Consider the following 20,303-nt stretch of genomic DNA (forward strand, 5'->3'; position numbering starts at 1 on the left):
TGGTAGAGGTAGTGGTGCGTGGGCAGGAGGGTGATGATAGCAAGCTCGTCGCAGCCTCCTCATCCCATGCGACGTGAGAGTGACCTCACCGTGCCCTCCCGTCTCACGCGGCGTGGCAATAAGCTTGTTGTAGCTTCCCTGTCCCATGCGGCGTGACAACAAACTCACCTGTGGTGGAGACATGCCGACATCCTCACTTAGAGAAAGAGAGAATAGAAGAGAGGGAGAGAGAGAGGAGAGAGGAGAGAGGAGGGAGGGAGTGAATAGAAGGGAAGGAAGAATGAAGAGGGTGGTGATGGTGAAAGGGAGGGGAGAAAGATATTGAATATAATAATAAAAAAATTAAATTTTTATTAGAATATTTTTTATTCTAATTTAATTAATGGGTTGTATAACGATTATGAGGTAATTTAGAATTAATTACGTCTGCCTAATTTTTTTTGACGACACAGTAATAGAAAGATGATATTGAAATTTATTAAAAATTTAAGGAGGCCATTATAACCTTAAAAAAATGGGTCTCCGGGGGGTATAGTTCTGGGTGTTTGACGTAATTAACCCTTAAATCTGTTAGAAAAGTCGTAGCAATCCAATCAATCTCAAAACTTTTGCTGTCAGCCTGTCACGCTAATCTATTTATATATTTTCTAGAGAAACTTCTAACTATTTTTTTGGGTTCCCTTCTGTTCATTCATATCATACGGTGAGTCCTTTTGGATTTTCCCTTGTCTCCTGGTTTCTTCTCTCTTTGTTTCGCGGGTTTCACTGATCAAAGGAGGTTCCATCTCCGTTTCATGCCTCGAAGCCTTCATGGTTGTTCATGGTATTTCCTTTCTCCTTCTCTGCCTTGTATTTTGGAATAAAACGATGCACCGGTTCTGGGTTTTTGTTTTGTTTTGTTTTATCTGTGAAGAGAGTAGATTTTTTATAACATTATGCGGTCAAAATGCTTGTTTTTTTGCCCTTCATTGTTTGTGCATTTGGTATTTAGCTTTTACTTCTGCAGATATTTGCAAATGATCTAAACCGTTCAGGATTAGTACTAATCGTTATGCAATATTCTTTCTCTCTAAAGATGTCCTTGAGAAATCTACTCATGCCTCCAAGAACTAGGCAATATGGAGAAAATAATGAACCATTTCTTTTTATTGGCAGAGGAGTGATTTTGATTACTGATTGGTGCAAGAAAGCGAGAAGATATGGAAATTCAGGAAGCTGATGAACCGGAAGAATTGAAAGTTCCCACGTTCTTAACTGTTGCAATCGCGGTTAATGGAAGTAAGAACAGCAAATATGCGGTTAAATGGGCTCTCGAGAAATTCATACCTGAAGGGAGAGTTTTCTTCAGGCTGCTGCATATTCGTTCGAAGATCACCATGATACCGACACCAAGTAAGATCTCTTATAAAATGATTGTTCTCAAAATCCTGTTTCAGTGTTTGAAGGTTCTTCTTAGTGCAATCTCATACATTTGTTTCCTATAGTCGATTTGTTTTAATTTGAGGAACAACGATTAAATTTATTCCCTCCTTGTAAAGGAACATGCTCACTTATTGAATACAAGATTCTACTTTGGCTAGTTTATGCAAGATCATAATTCTTGGAGTTAGTCCACACCTCCTACTTTTGTGTGTGTGTGTGTTTTGTGTTAGCAATGCTAAACTTTGTAGGTGAGTGGAATTTTATAACAAGAAACTTCTTAAGGACCAGTTTGATTTCATGTGTTTCAAGATACATTTGTAGTGTTAAATGAAAAACCAATGTAAACAAAAGTATCACATCTTCTCTCTTTTCTTCCCATTAAAGTTTGAGAGAATGCATTTTGACACCCACTTAATTAGGGTAGATTTCAACATGCAACATATGAGCCAACTTTTTTTTTATCAGCTGCCCTACTTATCCTTTGGAAATGATATTCCATTGATCCATTAAAATAAGTAATTTTTCTATTGTACTTTATATGTGTAGATCAGTCTTTTTGTAAATGCATGAAGCCAAATGACACCTTAGCCACTTTCTCTAAGACTAATATATTCTTAGTCATGCATTTTCTGAATAGAAGGATTTTACATTATTGAGTGGATAGGACATACACTGGTCAGCTAATCCATCCATTCTCATATGCTTGCTTGATCGGGTGTGCATATAAAGTTAGTATTTTGCCATCTAATACATCTCAGTTGTGGTCGGCCATTGTCGGCAGCTTTGCAGCAATGGTGAACTACTTAAGGCACATCGTAGTGTACATGCCTTCCATCAATGGACATATCATGGCATCTCAATATCTTGTTTCTTTGTTCAGTTATCTTAATACATATATGACTTTTATTGTTGCATAATTACTTTCTTCTTCTATTTTGGCTTTTATCTTTCCTCTGCATGCAAGAAAGAATGTAAAACATAACGATTGATAAAGTATTTCTGTTCTTTTAATTTCAGTGGGAAATTACCTTCCTATATCCAACGTGCGAGAAGATGTAGCGTCTGCATACAAGAAAGAGGTGGAGTGGCAGATAAATGCTATGCTTTCACCATACAAGAAAATGTGTGCTAAACATCAGGTCAGTGTGCTAATTTTGTAGTATGTTCTTAAGAATTTGAATCACTGAAGGATAAGCACTAAAATGATTTGGTATGCAGGTGGAGGCTGAAGCTGTAATAATTGAGGCAGATGATGTAGCTGATGCAATATCTGGGGAAATCGCTAAATTTACGATTACCAAGCTAGTTATAGGTGCTTCATCCAAAAGTATCTTTACTAGGTAATACAAGACGCTTAAGTACTCTACTTTTGATTCAAGTATCGAGTGTCTTTGCAAATTTAATTGAATTTTAGAAAGTAATGTGAATGCGCTTTGTTTCAGTTAAAAATTTAAAATAGCAAGTAACTTTGTAAATTAATTTAGTGAGTGAAAATTAATTTAGCGTGTGTGTATATGATATGCTTTCATATTCATGTAAAGTACCTCTGTAATTTTTATCATGAGTTTTCATGCAATTTAAATGACATGTTTTTTTGTATGTTGTAGACAACTAACAACCTAATAAGCAGGACACTACTTAATGACTTGAAAAGAAGAATGCAAAACGGACTATTTATTGTGAGGTGCTAGGATCTCTTTCTCGAAGTTTTTAGAGAAGGAACCTTTTGGCTAATCCAGATAATAATGGCAAGTTGGCAATCAGAATTAGGTTCTGGAAAATTGTCACTAGGTTTCTAGTTAATTTTCCCTTTCCAGAACTTTTTCATGATATGGCCAAAAATACAAAGCAAAGCTTCGTGTATTTGCATTACATGAGATCCGACTATCTTATGACATTTTCACCAACGAATTGATTGTGGTATGTTATTTCCTTGATTCATTCATTTGGTAATCCATACTTTATCGCTCTTAGGTCCCTTTACTTTTTAATCAGGAAGTGGATGTCAACATTTATACTAGTCCACTAAATATTAGGCAAGAAAAGGAATGCTCATAAATGATAATTTGAAATGATCTAGGACTAGGAGTTCTCATAGTGCCTAACACAATAAAGAATCTAGAAATTGAAGTACCCCATGCTAATTGCTTTTAGGGAGCTTCATATTTGCATGTTACCTCAATTGTTGGTTAATGAACTTATTGTATAGATTTGTTAGAATAATTAGTCAGTTAAAGGTATCAAAGAAAAGGTTCTGAATTCGAATCTTGCCAATCTCATCTGACACTTATAATTTAAAAACTTCTGAAGTCAAATCCACTTCTTGAGCCTATCAGAATTTCTCAAACCCAGAATCAAGGGAAGTATTAGAATATGATTAAATATTTATCTTTTTGTTTCCTTATCAAAGATTAAGAAGAAAGATGGATATTCTCTTCAATTTAGGCTGTATATGCATCAGTCATAATCAAATGGTTTTCATTCCTCTACCATCAAAGGTGTTTTATAGGTTCAATTACCTCAGTTGTCAGTTCTTATCATTCTGAGTTTACTTTGATGTTTTGAAAGTCGAGCGTCCTCATTATTTATTTTTATAGTTGAACAACATTTTTCAAGCTAGTCGTTTCTATGTCAACCTTTCTTAAGACTTAATCCATGCTTTGCTGTCCATTTCCTAAATGATGTTTCTTTCTTGACCACACTATACCAAAACATTTTTTTCCATGATCGTAGATCAATACCTTACCTTATCAATACTTACCTTATCTTGAAAAATTAAAGTTTACTTTATTAAGAATATGTATAGAAAATCTGGAAGTGATGTGCAACATTCTCAAACATAGTGAAATGAACTCACCTTTCTTTGCAAATGGAGGTAGAGGCTCTATAGATGGAAAAGAAAATAGGACACAAGATTCTTGTCACTCTTCCTGAAAGGGGAAGATGATATTTATTTTACATCTCAGTTCCTCAAAGGAGTTTTTAAAGTAATGTATGGATTGTCTTTATTGTGACAAATTTAATAATACTCGTAATTGTACGAATCTATGAAGTTGATCGATAAGCAAGGTATCGATCCAACTAGGACTTGTTTGAAAATTCGAAATGTTTAAAAATCTTAATGATAATTTTAACCTAGTTGGAAAAGAGTTTAGGAGATTTATAAAAAATAGAAAATCTTTTTACAAATTTTTTTAATTAAGTGTGAGAGAAACAAGGTTTTAAAATCCACTTTATAGATAACACATTTTTATTAGCTAATCTAAATCTCTTTGTTTTCTACAATTCACAAGAAATCAATCACCGGTAAATCGAAAGATTATCTTTAAATGAACAATTCAATTTTTAAAAATTAAGTTCTTGCTTCCTTTTATAAAAATATGGAGTAAGAATTTTAAATCATTAGATGTATCCTTTTTAAGAAAAACAACTAATATCTAATTTCTAAACAATAAACTTAAAGTAGAAGAAATAAGAAACTATTTAGAAATTAAGAAAATATGAGAGATTTAGAATAAAAGAAATATGTTATCTACAAGTTTCATCCTCAACCTTAAAAAAATTAAAAATTTATTTTAGTAATTAATAACGCAAAATTGAGTAAAGATAAACATGAGATTTAACACATAAAGAGTAACTCTAATATGTATGACCAAGTAGCAAAATGATAGATCTAATACTTCTTATAAAAAACTACACAAAATATATGATCAAAAGCCTTGGTTATCTAAAGACCCTTGTTAGCATTGAGCTGTAAAAACATCAAACCCCAGATCCAAATAGATTTCTTCGAACTGGAGAGTTGTAGATCAAATACTTTTTTAAAAAATCATCAAAGTCCAAACCCAAAAATAAGAAATTATGCTAAAATATTAGAATATGAATTTTGAAGCTTGCAAAATTTCTTTAAAAAAGCTCTATTGCTGTCAATTGAATTAAAACAATTGCAAGTCTAAAAGCTGAAATTTAAACTACAACTCCTCCAAAAAAACTAAGCAAAATGTACTCTTAAAAAGACATTCCTCTCTAGCTCCCAACCCCTCTATTTATAAACTTCTTGGATAAAATCCGGTGGCTAAGATCTTGGTTAGTAAGCTGGAAATCTACTGCATTAGATGAGTAATTTGCTTGGCTGAAAATTGCTACTTAAATAGGAATTTGAAATCTGTTTGCTGTTGCAATTATTGTTAGAATTGTTGCTGAATTAGAGCTGAAAATCTGCTGTATTAGATGAAGATTCTTTGATGAAATTTTGCAGCTTGATAGAGATTTTGTTGCTGAAAATAGCTAGGTAGAAGAGGATGTTAAAAATATGCAGATTGATAGAGATTTGATTGCTGAACATAGCTAGCTAGGTAGAAGAGGATGTTGAAAATCTGCAGCTTGACAGAGATTTTTGTTGAAAATCTGTCACTCGATGGAGATCTTTTGCTGAAAATCTGTAGTTTGATAGGATTTTGTTGTTAAAAATATGTTGCTAGATGGAAAAGGAAGGAAACTTTTTTTATCTAAACCAATTTTATTTAGATAAGGAAGAAAGTAAACAGTAGATCTTGATTTAATTTAAGTAAACAGGAAGATGTTGCTAGATATGTTTCTCAAAATGACGATTCACATTTGAAATTAGAGTTGCACTCCATCAAAATGTTCTTGGCCAACCCCTTTTTTATTTCTTTTCATAATAAATGATCAACATTTGAGAATTGTCCCTACCTAAGTGCTCAACTTTGTAGATTGAGGTTCCTTATATACCTCTTAAGAGTGGTTTTCTGCAAGTACCTTTCGGCTTTGTCGAACAGTTGTAATGGAGCTATTGTCATTGACCCAACACAACAAGATCAGGTTGTTTGGTTAGGGTTTCCTAAAAGGCAAACTTACATTTCTATCAAAAGGCTCATGCGTGTCTCCATCTGGAGCCATCAAGTTCAAGATGGTAAAGGATGTATTTTCTACTTCCCATGATAAATATTTAGCTACTCTGATATTTTGTTTGTGTGCCTATGCATATCCTACAAAGTACAAACGATAAGCTAGATTAAAGTGCAATGATATATCTCTCCTAAGTCCATAACTGCTGGTGATGTTAGTTTCAATGAACTTGTCATGCTTTGTTAAAAGGTGAGTTCTGGAAAAGCTTGGATGTCAAACTTCTGAGAGGATGTCAAGCTTTAAGGTCGATCTTAAAAGTTTAATTAGTAGCCACCTTTCATCAACCAGTTCAGCATGCTAGGGAGAATTCAAATTGAACTTCCCTAGTGGTATGGTTGGTGTTGACTATGATCATTGATTTGACAGAGAAGATTGATGTTTAGGAATCATAGACATATATAGAGACCATCACGATTCAAGATGTCATGCTGGAGTCTAGTCATGCTTGGGAGATAGTCTCATCCTAAGAATCAGAACTAGGAATTTGTGCAACTTCTGTAGGTCAAGACTATGAAATGACGATAGTCTTATATGAGAAAGAAATCCTGGATTTAAAATGTAAGAAGAAGACTTCATTTTAAAATAATGTCGATATTCCTACTAGTTATATGTATACTTCCATTTTTATGTTCCTTTGCATAGTTGTTTTGAAAGACTTCGAGTTAGCCTCATGTCAATAGGATTGAAATGCAAGCAGAGAGCTACATTTTTATTAATCCTTAATTGGAGTACTTGATATACATTATCAAAACAGAAATAAATTTGAACATGCTATGACTATCATTGGCCATAATCATCGGTGACGGCTGCCATGATTCACCGTGTTGGCCACCACGTGCTAGTTTGCCCATTTTCCACCACAACAACAATAGCGTGGCACTATGAAGACAAAACCAGCATGGTGGCCATGGCTGTTGTGTTTTAGAAGTTCAACCACAAGACTAAAGTTTAGTAGATTTCCAATTCTAAAAAGGATCCTGATTTCTTTCAAGATTTTGATTGTAGATTTTGTAGTTATGCAATTTCAAGTGCAGCCATGAAACACGGAAAGGTTCTTTAGTTTGTAATGGGAGGAAGAAGGTCAGAAATCTTAACTTTTGCACAGAAGCATTGTGCCTTGTGGAGTTGTGAAAAAAGAACTTGTGGCATCATGTTATGCGGAATATATTTGTCATATACAATTGATTAGTTGGAGGTTGAGTTAATGATGTGAAACAACGGGATCATTAGGATCTAATAATGATAATGTTTAAAAAGAATAAAATTTCACACCTTCATTCTCAACTAAGGTTACATGCCCACAACTCACATTAGAGATAAATCTCCGACTGAGAAAAAAGTTAGTATATATATAGACCTTATAAATGACAATAAGCAAATAACACTCTAAACAATTGTAAAAAAGTAAATATAACACTAAACACTATAAATAACAAAATGTATAATAAAAATAATTGACTTAAGATTAATTTTTTGAAGGAGGAACTGTACTAACAAATGTGCTTGTGTAGTATGTCACTGATGTCTGCATCATTCTTCTTGAGTGGGAGAGAATTCGACTTTGTCCCCTGCAACATTCATATTGCTCTAGTCCAGCATTCATATTGCTTAAGTCCCATAGTTTCTTGACACTCCAAGTCACTACAATCAAGCCTAATATCATCATATTCGGGGATAAGTTTCATACCTCCACCTTCAAGCTAGAGTTTTACACCCACGTTTTTCTTATGACAAGACTTATTCTTAGTGACTTTGAGTAGTGGACTAAAACTTTTCTTATACTGTTCTAATTTGTCGAGTTCTTATTGTTCCAAGTCACTTCAGTCAAGCCAAGTATCGTCATGGTTAGGGATAGATTTCACACATTCACCTTCAAGCTAGGGTTTCACACCCAAATCTTCCTCATATCAAGACTTATCCTCACTTTCATAAATGACACTGATCATGGAGACAAGAGAATAAATCGATAGAGACGCGGCAGTGGTAGATGGGGGTTGGCAACTACAAGAGGCGATGGTAGGTGGAGTTTAGAGAAGATGGCAATGGCAGTGGTGGAGAGCGATGTTGGCAGCGTCGGCGGTGGTGGAGAGTGATGCTGGCAGTGACGGCGTTGGTAGAGCGACACTAGCGGCGTCATCGTCAATAGAGAGCACTGCTGGCGGCGATGATATCGGTAGAAGTTGCTAACTATGGGGAGTCTGGTGAAGGAATGAATCAGGTTGGGGTTAGGGTAGGTTTAAATATGTTGAAGTTGAAGATGACTTAAGGCTAACTGGTGGGAATAGGGTTGGGGTTAAGGCTAATATGGCAGATTGGGTTGGATGCTAATGGATTTGGATAGAGTTGACTTGGTTTGGGTTCATAGCTTTGAGTTTAATGTGTTGGAGAAAGAGAGGGAATTTTGGTATTCTGGGGGGAAGTTAAAATTTGAAATTTTGGTAGATATGGTAAGAAAGAAAAGAAAGGGAATTTTGATATTTTTTTTTGGGGGGGATTTGAAATTCTTCAAAATTCAAACTTTTTTGGGCTCACCTATGACAAAGAAGAAGTTGATTTAGGTGATGATGGACTTTGAATGATGCAGAAAAACTCCATGTATGGTGATCATTGGATCTTGCTTTGCGATTTCGCCGTGATAACTGATTCTTCTCGTTCCTCTATAACGGTGATCTCTCATGCCAGTTGAAATCTCTTGTACTCAACATGCGATGAAGTTCGTGATGATCTGACATTCGTGATGCAAGTGTCGAATGAAGGACAAGTGCTGAGCTGCATAGAACTTAGGAGGTGGGCTGTCTATATTCGGTGAAAATGGTGATAACGTTGGGGAAGATGGGCAGCATGGGTAGATTAATGGGCGATGGAGGTAGAAAATGTGGTTTGGAGAAGATTTGAATTCTAAAAGACCATTGCTTTGATACCGTAAATAATGTGAAACAATGGGATCGTTAGGATTCTAGGAATGATGATGGTTAGAAAGAAAAAAGGAATAGGGTTCCACACCTCCGATCACAACTACGGTTTCACACTCAAAAGCAAATAACATGCTAAACAATTGCCAAAAAATATAATTGACTTAAGATTAATTTTTTGAAGGAGGAACTGCACTGATACATATGCACATGTAATGTCACTGATATTTGCATCAGTTAACTTCTTATTCTAGTTTGTGAAATTTACATGTTGACTTTGGACAAAACACCAAGATATATTGTAGCAATTGGTGCCTTGTCAAAGTGGTGGAAGTAATCTAATATTATATGGAGTTATGGACTTGGTTCCAATGATGTGGTAAAATCATAACTTAGTTGCACTTGGTTTTGAAGACTTTGAGTAAGTTTGAACATGGAGAAAGATTGTCTATTGGCTAGCAAGAACTGTTTTCTTTGGAAAAATCCCCTGTTATAGTAGGAATCCAGCATGAGTTCTATTGGTCGTATGCTTGTTCAAGGAGACTATGGCATATATATTGCTAGTATAGTTTCCCTTTCTTAATGTTTTTCTTAAAACATAGTAAACTCTAAACCTTGACTTTGCATTTGTCGACTTTGGGAGGTTACATTATCTTATCAGCAACATAAGACATATTAAATCTGTTAGAAGTATCCTTTTCACCTATTCTCAATATGTAATTTTGTTGCCATTATCTTAAAATTGTTTGTAATGCCGAGTTTCCTTTCTTAAAAATGATGCTTAGTACAGATAATGAATAATTATTTGCCATATGCTTGCTGAATGCATGCTCTGATCAGTCCATGCATGAATTTGGCATAATGTGTTGCATGGCTAGACCATCTATACTTTTCACTGAAAGTCTGATACTCATATTGCAACAACCAATCTACTCTCAGGAAAGTTAAAGACTCCAAGATGTCTTCAAAAATCTCAGGATGCATTCCCAGCTTCTGTACAGTCTATATTGTATACAAAGGAAAACTCTCATCTGCTCATAGTGCAACATCAGGAGTAGAAGAAATCACCAACGATGCTAATAGTTCAAGTTTTGCTTCTTCCAGCTTTTCAACTTCTTCTTCAACTACATGTTCAGGTAAATTCCTGTAACAGAGATGAGACCCCAATTGAAATCTTTGAATCTCTTCCATAATTTACAAGCAAGAAAATGTATATGCCATTCTGTTATTAATATTAAAAGGTTAACATATATCTAAGTATGAAAATACTCTATTATACTTCATGTTCATTAATGCAATTTCTATGTCCTTTTTAGTATGATATGTTACTCTGAATTCTTTATGATCCCTTGAAGACTCTATTGTACTCAAATATGTTCATAAATAACAACACACTATAAGTATAAGTATATTTTATGTATAAAGTGCTTGAACTTTAAGAATAACATATGTATCAAAAAACTATTATGGAAGAACCATTATGTGTAATGGTCAGATTTGGATCATGCCAATTTCATCCTAACACGAATACGATCCGATTATTAAACGGGTCAAATTTGATAGACAGAAACACGAGTCGAATATTAAATAGGTAACACGAGATGACCTATGTAACCCGTATGGTAAACAGGTTATGTACACATAATATTTTAACATGACAGGGTAACACGATTAACACGATTAAAAAGCTTATACAACACAAAAATATTAATTCAACCATAAATTAAATTCAACATAAAAATAATAACTCACCAATTCACTGATAAATTAACAAAAATTAACACAAAAGAACATTAAGTAATTAAAGAGATATTGTGCCAATTTCAAAGGCACTAATCACCACCATTAAGTAATTAAGTTTAAGTGTTAATCATAGTTCCAGGTTTCAAAGCTAACAATAATCCATCACAAGTACAATATAACTCAAGTTCGTAGTCTATTTTAAACTTCATAGTTTGAACAAAAGCAAACAACAACATCGCTCCAAGCCTCTTATTCTCCCAAGATCATAATCCTACCAAAAGGAAAAGAAAACCAAAACAGAATGTAAAATAATTAAGACAAAAGTGGAAGTTTTTGCTCCTGTTTCGTTTTCATTACCTTTTCTGCCAAATTGAGAATACCCATAAATCCTGCTATGCTCCTCTCCATCATCCACTTGTCCTCCTTTTAGATAATAGAACAATTCACATGCCCTGAAACATTGAACCCCAAATCTATAATTTTGACTAGATTTACTACTAAAATAGAAATGAAACATTGAAATGCCGACAATTATGCTCAAAAATAATTTTCAGAGATATCAAAACAAGCAAGTTTCGGGCACTCCAACCTATCATGGATGCTGGTTAAGCATGCCAAATTAGGAAGGAGGATCCGATCATCCCTCTCCGCCCTGGCTAATTATGACAACCCTCCGAGCCTCACCAGAAATATTCCCCTTCTGATTCATTCAAGAAAATAAACAAATAAAGAAAGCTCAGCGGACTTCATGGCAATGGGGATTCAGATTAGAAAGATGTCAGTAGTAGCTGTGTGCAGCCTGTTAATCTAATTATCTTATAGCATCAATCTTGATTGGATATAACAATGTCTTTGCAATTGATCCAAACAAACTCAGGATAACCAAATTAAGGGTAGAAAAACAGCAAATAAACAAATTGGGTTCCCCTGGAACTCCACATAGGTTTGGCCGTTGGAGCCGCTGCATGTGAGAAAGAGAGCGTAGCGAACGAAGGTCGAAGATACAATGACGGAAGATGCAAACGAAGGAAGAAGAGATGAGGGCAGTAGGGTTTCGACAAGGAATTTGAGGAGGAGAAGAAGAAAGGCGCAAACAACAGCTATCAAATATGGAAACTGTGAAAGTGAGTTAGGGCTTAGATTGACCTTCTTTCTTAATTGGTCAGCAATTCTGATTTGGATCTTTATTTAGTAAAGGACTCAGTTGTGATCTTATTTCACCATATTACAGAACTATTTGGTCTGAGTTGAGAAAAGTTTGATATGTGACAAGATTTATGAGATTTAACTTAAACTGGACACTACCTAACTCAACAACCCAACCTGTAAGCATGCATCTTTTACAGTTGTACTGTCTTTTACTGTAATTCCCACAGTTTGTACTGATGAATATAAAAGATTCTGAATATGTTTATATTCTATAATTCTATCAATCTATGTACTCTATTACAACTTCTGTGAAATGCATATATGTATATTCTTTATTTTGTACTTGAGTGATTTTTTTTTTGAGTTAATTTTGTTTCCTTCTGCTTTACATATGGACTGAAACAGATGGAACAACAAGTCTCTCCCTTCACCATTCTCCCCTACCATGTCAACGTAGCCAAGCCATCGCAAATATAAACAACAATTTTGCTGATAGGAGGCATACTTCTTACGACAATTTAGGAATGTATACTGATGAAGGTTCGATGAGTTCCAGTTCAACGAGATCCAAAACACATGGTAACAGCATGATTTCAAGTTACAGAAGCTTCAAGTCAGATGAATTTTTACTTGATTCCGATGTGACGTCAACATCAGAAAATAGATTAGATTCACCACTTCATCAAGATCAGGTAACCAAACTGACTGAACAACTTAAAGGGTGTTTACCTTTGGCTGCAATGTCCATAGAGTGCTTACCTTTTTTGCAATGATTTATCCATTCTGAGGGATTTCTTAAATGCAGGTTGATATTAATTTTGAGCTTGAAAGACTGAGAATTGAACTTAGGCATTTTCAGAAGCTTCGTGAGGTTGCTGAGGATGAATCAGTTGATGCCTCTCGCCAAGTAAGTTTAAGAGTTCCATAATTTAGCGTGGATATTAGAGGAAGATAACTATAATAATGTGCCTACATATTTATCTTGCATAAGGTACATGAATTAGGTATTCGACGAATTCAAGAAGAAGTTAAACTCAATGAGATAAAACTCAGAGAAGAGAAAGTAAAATTGTTGGCTACAAAAGAAAGGGAAGAACGTCAAGCAGCAGAAAGAGAGGCCAAATTTGTAAAGGCATGTGCTGAGAGAGAACTTGCAGAAAGAAAGTACACAGAGAAGAGTGCTGCTAGGGAATTAGCGGTGAAGCAGATGCTAGAGAAATACCGTGAAGGTTGCAGTGAACAATTTAAGAGGTATACATGGGACGAGATACAATCTGCAACATCATCGTTCTCTAATGCGTTTATGATAGGTAAGGGGTCAAATGGAACTGTCTACAAGGGTAATTTTCATCATACAATTGCAGCAGTGAAAGTTCTTCACTCAAATGAGGGTCATGGAACCAAGCAATTCAATCAAGAGGTATGGAAGTTTCAAGGATTGCATAGATAGCAACTATGATGGCAGAATAAACTATGTAATTCTTAGATATAACAGAGTTGAAAAATCTCCATCTGATATCATGCCCTACATTCTACAAAAGATATATCCATCATGATGTCCGAATTAAATCAAATATAAGCTTTCTATCTGTTACTTATGTGTACTTATGTGTCCTCAAAAGGCTCAAATACTATACTTTTCTTTCTTACTTGATTTTTTCAGAATATTTCAAGCCCTCATTTGTCTTAGTTAATGGTTATTTTTTCAGCTTGAAATTCTTGGCCGAGTTCGTCACCCACATCTCTTGCTGCTTCTTGGCGCTTGTCCTGAACGTGGTTGCCTGGTGTATGAATACATGGAAAATGGTAGTCTGGATGATAGATTACAGTGCAAAAATGATACTCCCCCTCTCCCGTGGTTCCACCGGTATAGAGTTGTCTATGAGGTTGCCTCAGCTCTCCTTTTCCTTCACAGTTCAAAGCCAGAACCCATTATACACCGTGATCTTAAGCCTGCAAACATTTTGCTTGATCGTAACTTTGTGAGTAAAATTGGCGATGTGGGCCTTTCCACCATACTTCCTTCTGTGAATTGTACAATGTCTACAGTGATCAAGGACACTGCTCCAGTTGGGACGTTTTTCTACATAGACCCTGAGTACCAAAGGACTGGTCTGGTCTCACCTAAGTCTGATACTTATGCTTTAGGAATGGTTATCTTGCAGTTGCTAACAGCAAAGTCACCGATGGGACTTGCCCACACTGTGGAAAGAGCATTAGAAAATCGATGCATAAGAGAAATATTGGATCCAAAAGCTGGGGATTGGCCTTTTGAGGAGACGCTGGAGTTGCTTCGTCTTGGCCTAAGCTGTGCTGAACTGAGGCGCAAGGACCGGCCTAACTTGAAGGAGCAAGTTCTTCCAATTGTGGAAAGACTGAAAGAGATCGCAATGAAGGCTCCAGATTCAGCACTTCATATCCCATCTGCACCTCCAAACCACTTTATTTGTCCCATACTTCAGGTTATTATGTCATTTGCCTCTTGTCTGTAAACTGTGTGCTGCCAGTCGCCATTCAGTTATTATATTTCCTAAGATGGTAGCCAACTTTGGTTTATGCAATTTACAAGATCTGATGAGCATGCAATTTTTCTCTATGTGATCTGACACCCATGGAACCAACTTCTATGCAGGAGGTGATGGATGATCCCTATGTTGCATCGGATGGATACACTTATGATGGCAGAGCGATAGAGATGTGGCTTAGCATGAATGATAAGTCTCCAATGACAAATTTGCAGTTACCGAATAAAACTCTTATACCTAATCATTCACTTCGTTCTGCCATTATCGAGTGGAAGTCAAGGGCAAATTGATATTGTTAACTGGAAGCTGAGGATAAATTAATATGCCTTAATACCGATTTTCACCTAGTTAGTTCAACAAAGCTTTTTTCTTTTGTTGACATTTGTGGGAGATGCCAAACTGAAATATTGTAAATCTTATCAAGTATTGTAGAATTGTTTGGACGTAAAGAAAATAGATAGAACATAGAAGCAAGGATAACTAGTAAAGGTTGCAGTGGAAAATAATTTCCATTGTCCCCATATGATCTCCGTGCAGCTTGCTACCCTGTGGTTATGACTTTTGAGTGTAAAAAACTTTGGCCCATGAATGTAGCATTAAACTGCTATTTGTTCATATAAATCTGATGGCTAGTTAGCTCGTGTTTTACCCTTCCCTTAACTATTCATAGGTAAGTAATTATAATCTGGTAGACATTAATCTTGTTCTTTGAACCATTTTGGACTGCAACTCTCCTGAGTCGAGGGTCTGGTGAATAATTGTAAGTTCTCAATATCTTGGGGGATCTACCTGGAAGCATGAGCAGAACAAGAGGGAATTGAAATGAATCAGTAACTATGCAAATCAGTTTAGCCGAGAAAAAGCTCCAGATTTCTTGCTTTTGCCGAGAGCTTGCTTACATAAAGTTTGTTCCAAGATAGAACACAGTTTACATTGTTACATTCCCATCAAAGAAAAAGTAGATGGGGTTACATTTCATTACCGTCACCTACAGAGTAACAAATCTAATGAAACTAAAAACGAAAAAAATCATCTTTTTTCGATCACCAAACAACGTGTCAAACTTATAAGATACAATTTCTTCATCACTCCAAACATTAGAGACCCAACACTGTGATTTAGAAGTTCCTTCTGTTGCAATGTTAGTCAGCTCATGGAACACGAGATCTAGCAAAGAATAATTAGATGCACCGCGAACGTGGATTATAGGCAGTAGCAAGAACCGGCAATGTCGAAGAACGTTGACTCGAGACGGTGACCATCGGGAAAAATTGATGGTGGTTAGGCAGAGGAGAAGTGGTGGCGGTGGTGGTAGCAATACTAGAAGAGTTGACTCTTTGGCAGGAGGGGCACATTGTCAAGGTAGTCAGAGGGACGATGTTCTCCGGCGGCGGTCGGAGCAGCGGCGGCATAACCTTTAGTGCCCTTAGCTCGCTGACTTCCTTCTGTAGCCTTCTGTTCTCTTCTGTTAGCCTCTCACACCACTTCTTCAAGTACTCACAGTCTACCTCTGTCTGCTTCAGTTTAGTCCTGCATCATATACACATTCACATTTTAATCATCATTATCACATACTATTCACATTATTCAAAGGATAAAAAAATAAATTAAGAGGTCTAGATTATTTTTACGTACCTTGCTCTCCTGTTCTGGAACCACACTTCCACCTGCCTTGTCCTCAGATTGAGTTGCTTTGCCAATGCCAACTTTTGCCTCTGTTTCAAGGATTACACTTTTAGGTCGTTCCCTCTCTAGGAGATGAAAGCTACATTCATATTCTTATTCTTAGATGAGCAATGCGTATATACCGGATTGAGAGTGTTGTGCTCCTTGAAGCACTCCTCCAGGATGGCGGATTGGTCCTTGGAGAGGCGGAGCTTCTTCCGGGAGCCGGCGTCGCCGTCTTCCTCGTCGCTGATCCCCCTCGAGCCGGTCCGCTCCAACTGATGGATGTCGAAAGGATCCGGTCCGCTCCGCTTGCCGCTCTCGCTCGACAGCGTGCTGTCCGGCGACGACGCGCCCTCTTCCTCCTCCTCCGTCGCCTTCTCCACCGCCATGGCCTTCCGGATAACGTCGATGCCTTTTAGCGTCGGCCGAGCTTCCTCGACTAAATTGCACTATTAATTAATTTCCATATTCCAAGAGTATATGTAACACACATGCAAGAAAGAAGTACTCTTTCTTTCTTGGAATATAGATCTATAATTAGCTACCTGAATCAGAAGAAAACAAAAACTACCTGAAGAAGCTAGGAGATTGCTCCACGGTGTGGTTTGATAGATAGGAGCAGGCAAGCTGTGGTTGTGAGAACAGGTGAGGCTCAAACTAAGTCCGAGATCTACCTTGTCTACTGTCATCTTTGGGTCTCTTGGAGAAGGTGGGAGAAGAAGGACAAATGAAAGGCCTTAGGCTCTGGGGAGAGAAGTGGTTGTATTGGGGTGTTAAATAGGTAAAGGGTCGCAGCGCATACAATCATGACTTAGCGTTGTCGGAGGTTTTAACAATTATTGTGGCAGGCATGATCGCATAAATTATTGCCATTTGACTCTAGCTGAGCTTCCTTGTTGAGCTTTGGACCAAGCCCATAAAATCCGGCTCCTTGACTGGTTTAATGTTTTGACTGCAAAAATCCCAAATTAGTGTGGGCAAAGAAGATTAATATGCTCTACAAAAGGAGATTCGTATCTAATATAGATCATAAAGGAATTCGTTACTTAGGGGGAGCCTAATTATGGGTAATAATGGATGGGTAATTGAATGGCTCGATACAATCAATTAGCTAATTAGAGTCGATATTGAGCCGTCCAAAGCACTCGAATGGTCCAAGGAGGAGGCAAGTAGGACCCACAAGTTCTGGCCGTGCGTGTCATTTTGTCGAGCCTTTTCCGGACACCCCTCATTTCCCCCCGTAATCGCTGGGCTCTCTTCCCAGCTCTTCCCTTACCTACCTAATGATATTTCCGCCCCCCCCCGCCCCCCCCTCAAAAACTCCGGTTAATATAAATATTTAAATGAAATTCCTATAGAGTTAGGATTTTTTTTTGTTGTTACTCTTTTTTGAGAAATCCGGGAAAAACCTCGTAGATATCTTCATAAGTTTTGAAAGTGACATTTGGGTTTCCTCAAAAAAAGAAAAGAAAATGAAACATAAAAACTTTTGAAAACCAGGAAACTTAAAAGTGTGATAATTTCTTGCATCAGATCACAGCCAGCAAATTGCAATAACAAAGTGTTTGTTGAACAGTGATGAGCACCGGGGTAATCTCCGAATCCCAGGCGCTGTCGGGTAGATGAATCAGAAGTGTGCGCTCCCCACGCGCATATTAGCTGTCCCACGTGTTCCCCCAATCATACCCTACCACCCACATTGGACCCACTCATCGTACGGACTCCCCTCCCCATGTGCGATCCATGTGCCTTAGTTCCCTCCTCATCATGCTGCACGCTTTTAATTATATGGACTAATATGATTATCTAAACGGATAAAAAAAACAATTTACACCTGTCATTAACTAATTAAAAAAACTAACTTTTGTATTTGCCTTAAGTTTCTCTCATTCAGTCTTTCCCACTTTTATATTTTAAACATTAAAAAAAAATTAAAAATAAAAGAAAATAAAATAAATGGCAAAATAGTGAAAAGTTAATAATTTTAATAAAATTATTTTTATTATTACTTTTGATTAAAAAACTAATGATTTTACACTTAATATAAAAATATACTTTTTTCTTAACTTCATATAAATCGAAGATATTAGGTAGAAGATTTACACTTGTTTTTACACCTGCCCAGGAGGTGTATGAATGACAACCAAATATTTGATTTATTGCAAAAGTGTATACTATGAATGCTAGAATAATACAAACTATCTCTTAGTTGGCATCTTGAGGAACCAACAACTTTGTACTTATTTTGCGCTCCGAACTAGCAATTTATACGATAAGTACAGTTTGCAATGCGCTTGATTACCAGATTGAGATTGAGCGAAGTTTTCTATTGGGTTATTTTAACCGCCTATGCTATTGATGGAAATTAATTTATTTTTTAAGACTTTTTTCGTGTCACTGTACCCCTTGAATTTTTAACCGAACGCTAATTATAACTTCATTAATTGAGGTGAAAAATGACTTTAAGAATTATAGTTTTATTAAATAAATGTGTATTCAGATACAAAGTTTAGCGTGACACGCAGATTAAAAAAAAGTTTTACATGTAAAGGTGTTCAAACTAATAAAATGTTGGAAGATAAAACACGGACACTATTAATTATAAAAGAAAAACTTAGTAATTATAATTTAATTAAAATTTTGGGGGCATAAATGATATGGAAAATTTCAAAAGGAAGGACATTTTTTTCTTTAAAGTACTCAATATAAAATGTATTTAAACTTTCTTTATGTTTTCAGGGACCGGACCAGTAACAACTGTAGATCGTCTGGCTAAAGAAATTTGTAAATTTTCCTGTATGCTTATACCCATCTAAAACGTAAATATATAGATAGATAGATCTCCTAAACTCATCAATTCCTGAGCTGGGGAATATTCCAAGTGTGCAATAACAACCACCTATTTTAAGTAACTACTTTTATACAACGAAGAAGATGGAGACTAATGATCATTAGTATATTCCGTCACATATGACGGAACATCTTACGTGGAATCCCAAGGTCAGCCAGCGAAGAAAATGTACGATCATGTGACGCCCACACGTGGGTATGCGGTCAAACCTACTATCACGGTCAACATTCCCACCAAATCATTGGAGATATTTTTTATATATTGGAATCTCTATGGCTATGCCACTTTCTAAGCAGCTTCATGGCAACTAACAAAAGATTCCTTCTTCGGCTAAACGCACACGGAGCCCCAACCGTCCGATTATTTTGTTAAGATAAATCAGGCCAATCCTAGCCGTATGTTCTGAGATATATTACTTGGGAACTTATGGTGGGATGATCAAGTTTATTGGGATCGATGAGGTCTCCGGAGAGCACGTGGGGCATGAGCTGCAGCACATGCACGTGCTGTGGGCCCTGAATCCAGCTGTGTATTCTAGCTCGACCTTCCTATATGATTGTATTCGCAAGTTGGATTAGTTTTTTCCTTTCAATGTTCCATTGTATATAGGAAGTGGTGAACGGCTACCATGAAATCTGAGCTATAATTTAAATTTTAAGGTTTAATATATTTTAAATTTTTTTATAAATCACACTCTATATTTTATTTATTTTATAATTCACACCCTGTCTTTGAGTTTTTGTACCTCGACCCTACTTTTTTCTTAATAATTCTCATTCAGCACCCTCTGCTAATTTAAACGGTAGTAAAGGAACATTCTGTTATAATATATAAAATAATTTATAAATACTTAAATTACTCATGCCTTCTTTAGAAGAAGAGTAGAGAGGAGAAAAAATAGTGGTGAGAGTATTTTAGTAATTTAGTCGATATTAGTTAGTCAAAATAACATCCGGGTGTTAAATGAGAATTATAGGGAAAAAATGAGGGATCGGATTACAAAATTGTTAAAGACGGTGAATCACTTAATAGGTAAAATATAAGGTGTGATTTGTAAAATACCCTATAAATTACCATCTTGTATTTATGTCTAAAATTAGTTTT

The 20,303-nt window shown here is 36.2% G+C and overlaps 2 protein-coding genes across 2 annotated transcripts; one reads left to right on the plus strand and one right to left on the minus strand.

The window, feature by feature from the left end:
- Window positions 1–680: 680 nt before the first annotated feature.
- On the plus strand, window positions 681–15,328 carry LOC140801422 (U-box domain-containing protein 35-like). The gene is made up of 10 exons (XM_073156538.1): window positions 681–823; window positions 1,156–1,392; window positions 2,440–2,561; window positions 2,641–2,762; window positions 10,203–10,399; window positions 12,561–12,847; window positions 12,961–13,062; window positions 13,147–13,575; window positions 13,865–14,617; window positions 14,788–15,328. Exons 2-10 carry the CDS (start codon window positions 1,200–1,202, stop codon window positions 14,968–14,970), a joined length of 2,388 nt encoding a protein of 795 aa, XP_073012639.1. The 5' UTR covers window positions 681–823; window positions 1,156–1,199; the 3' UTR covers window positions 14,971–15,328.
- Window positions 15,329–15,527: 199 nt separating this feature from the next.
- On the minus strand, window positions 15,528–17,194 carry LOC140800816 (homeobox-leucine zipper protein HAT4-like). The gene is made up of 4 exons (XM_073155695.1): window positions 16,920–17,194; window positions 16,489–16,787; window positions 16,316–16,395; window positions 15,528–16,210 (listed from the first exon to the last, which is right to left on the minus strand). Exons 1-4 carry the CDS (start codon window positions 17,035–17,037, stop codon window positions 15,862–15,864), a joined length of 846 nt encoding a protein of 281 aa, XP_073011796.1. The 5' UTR covers window positions 17,038–17,194; the 3' UTR covers window positions 15,528–15,861.
- Window positions 17,195–20,303: the final 3,109 nt, after the last annotated feature.

This window comes from Typha latifolia, chromosome 14 (assembly GCF_019914945.1).
Source record: "Typha latifolia isolate L0001 chromosome 14, TyphaL0001v2, whole genome shotgun sequence".
NCBI lineage: Eukaryota > Viridiplantae > Streptophyta > Magnoliopsida > Poales > Typhaceae > Typha > Typha latifolia.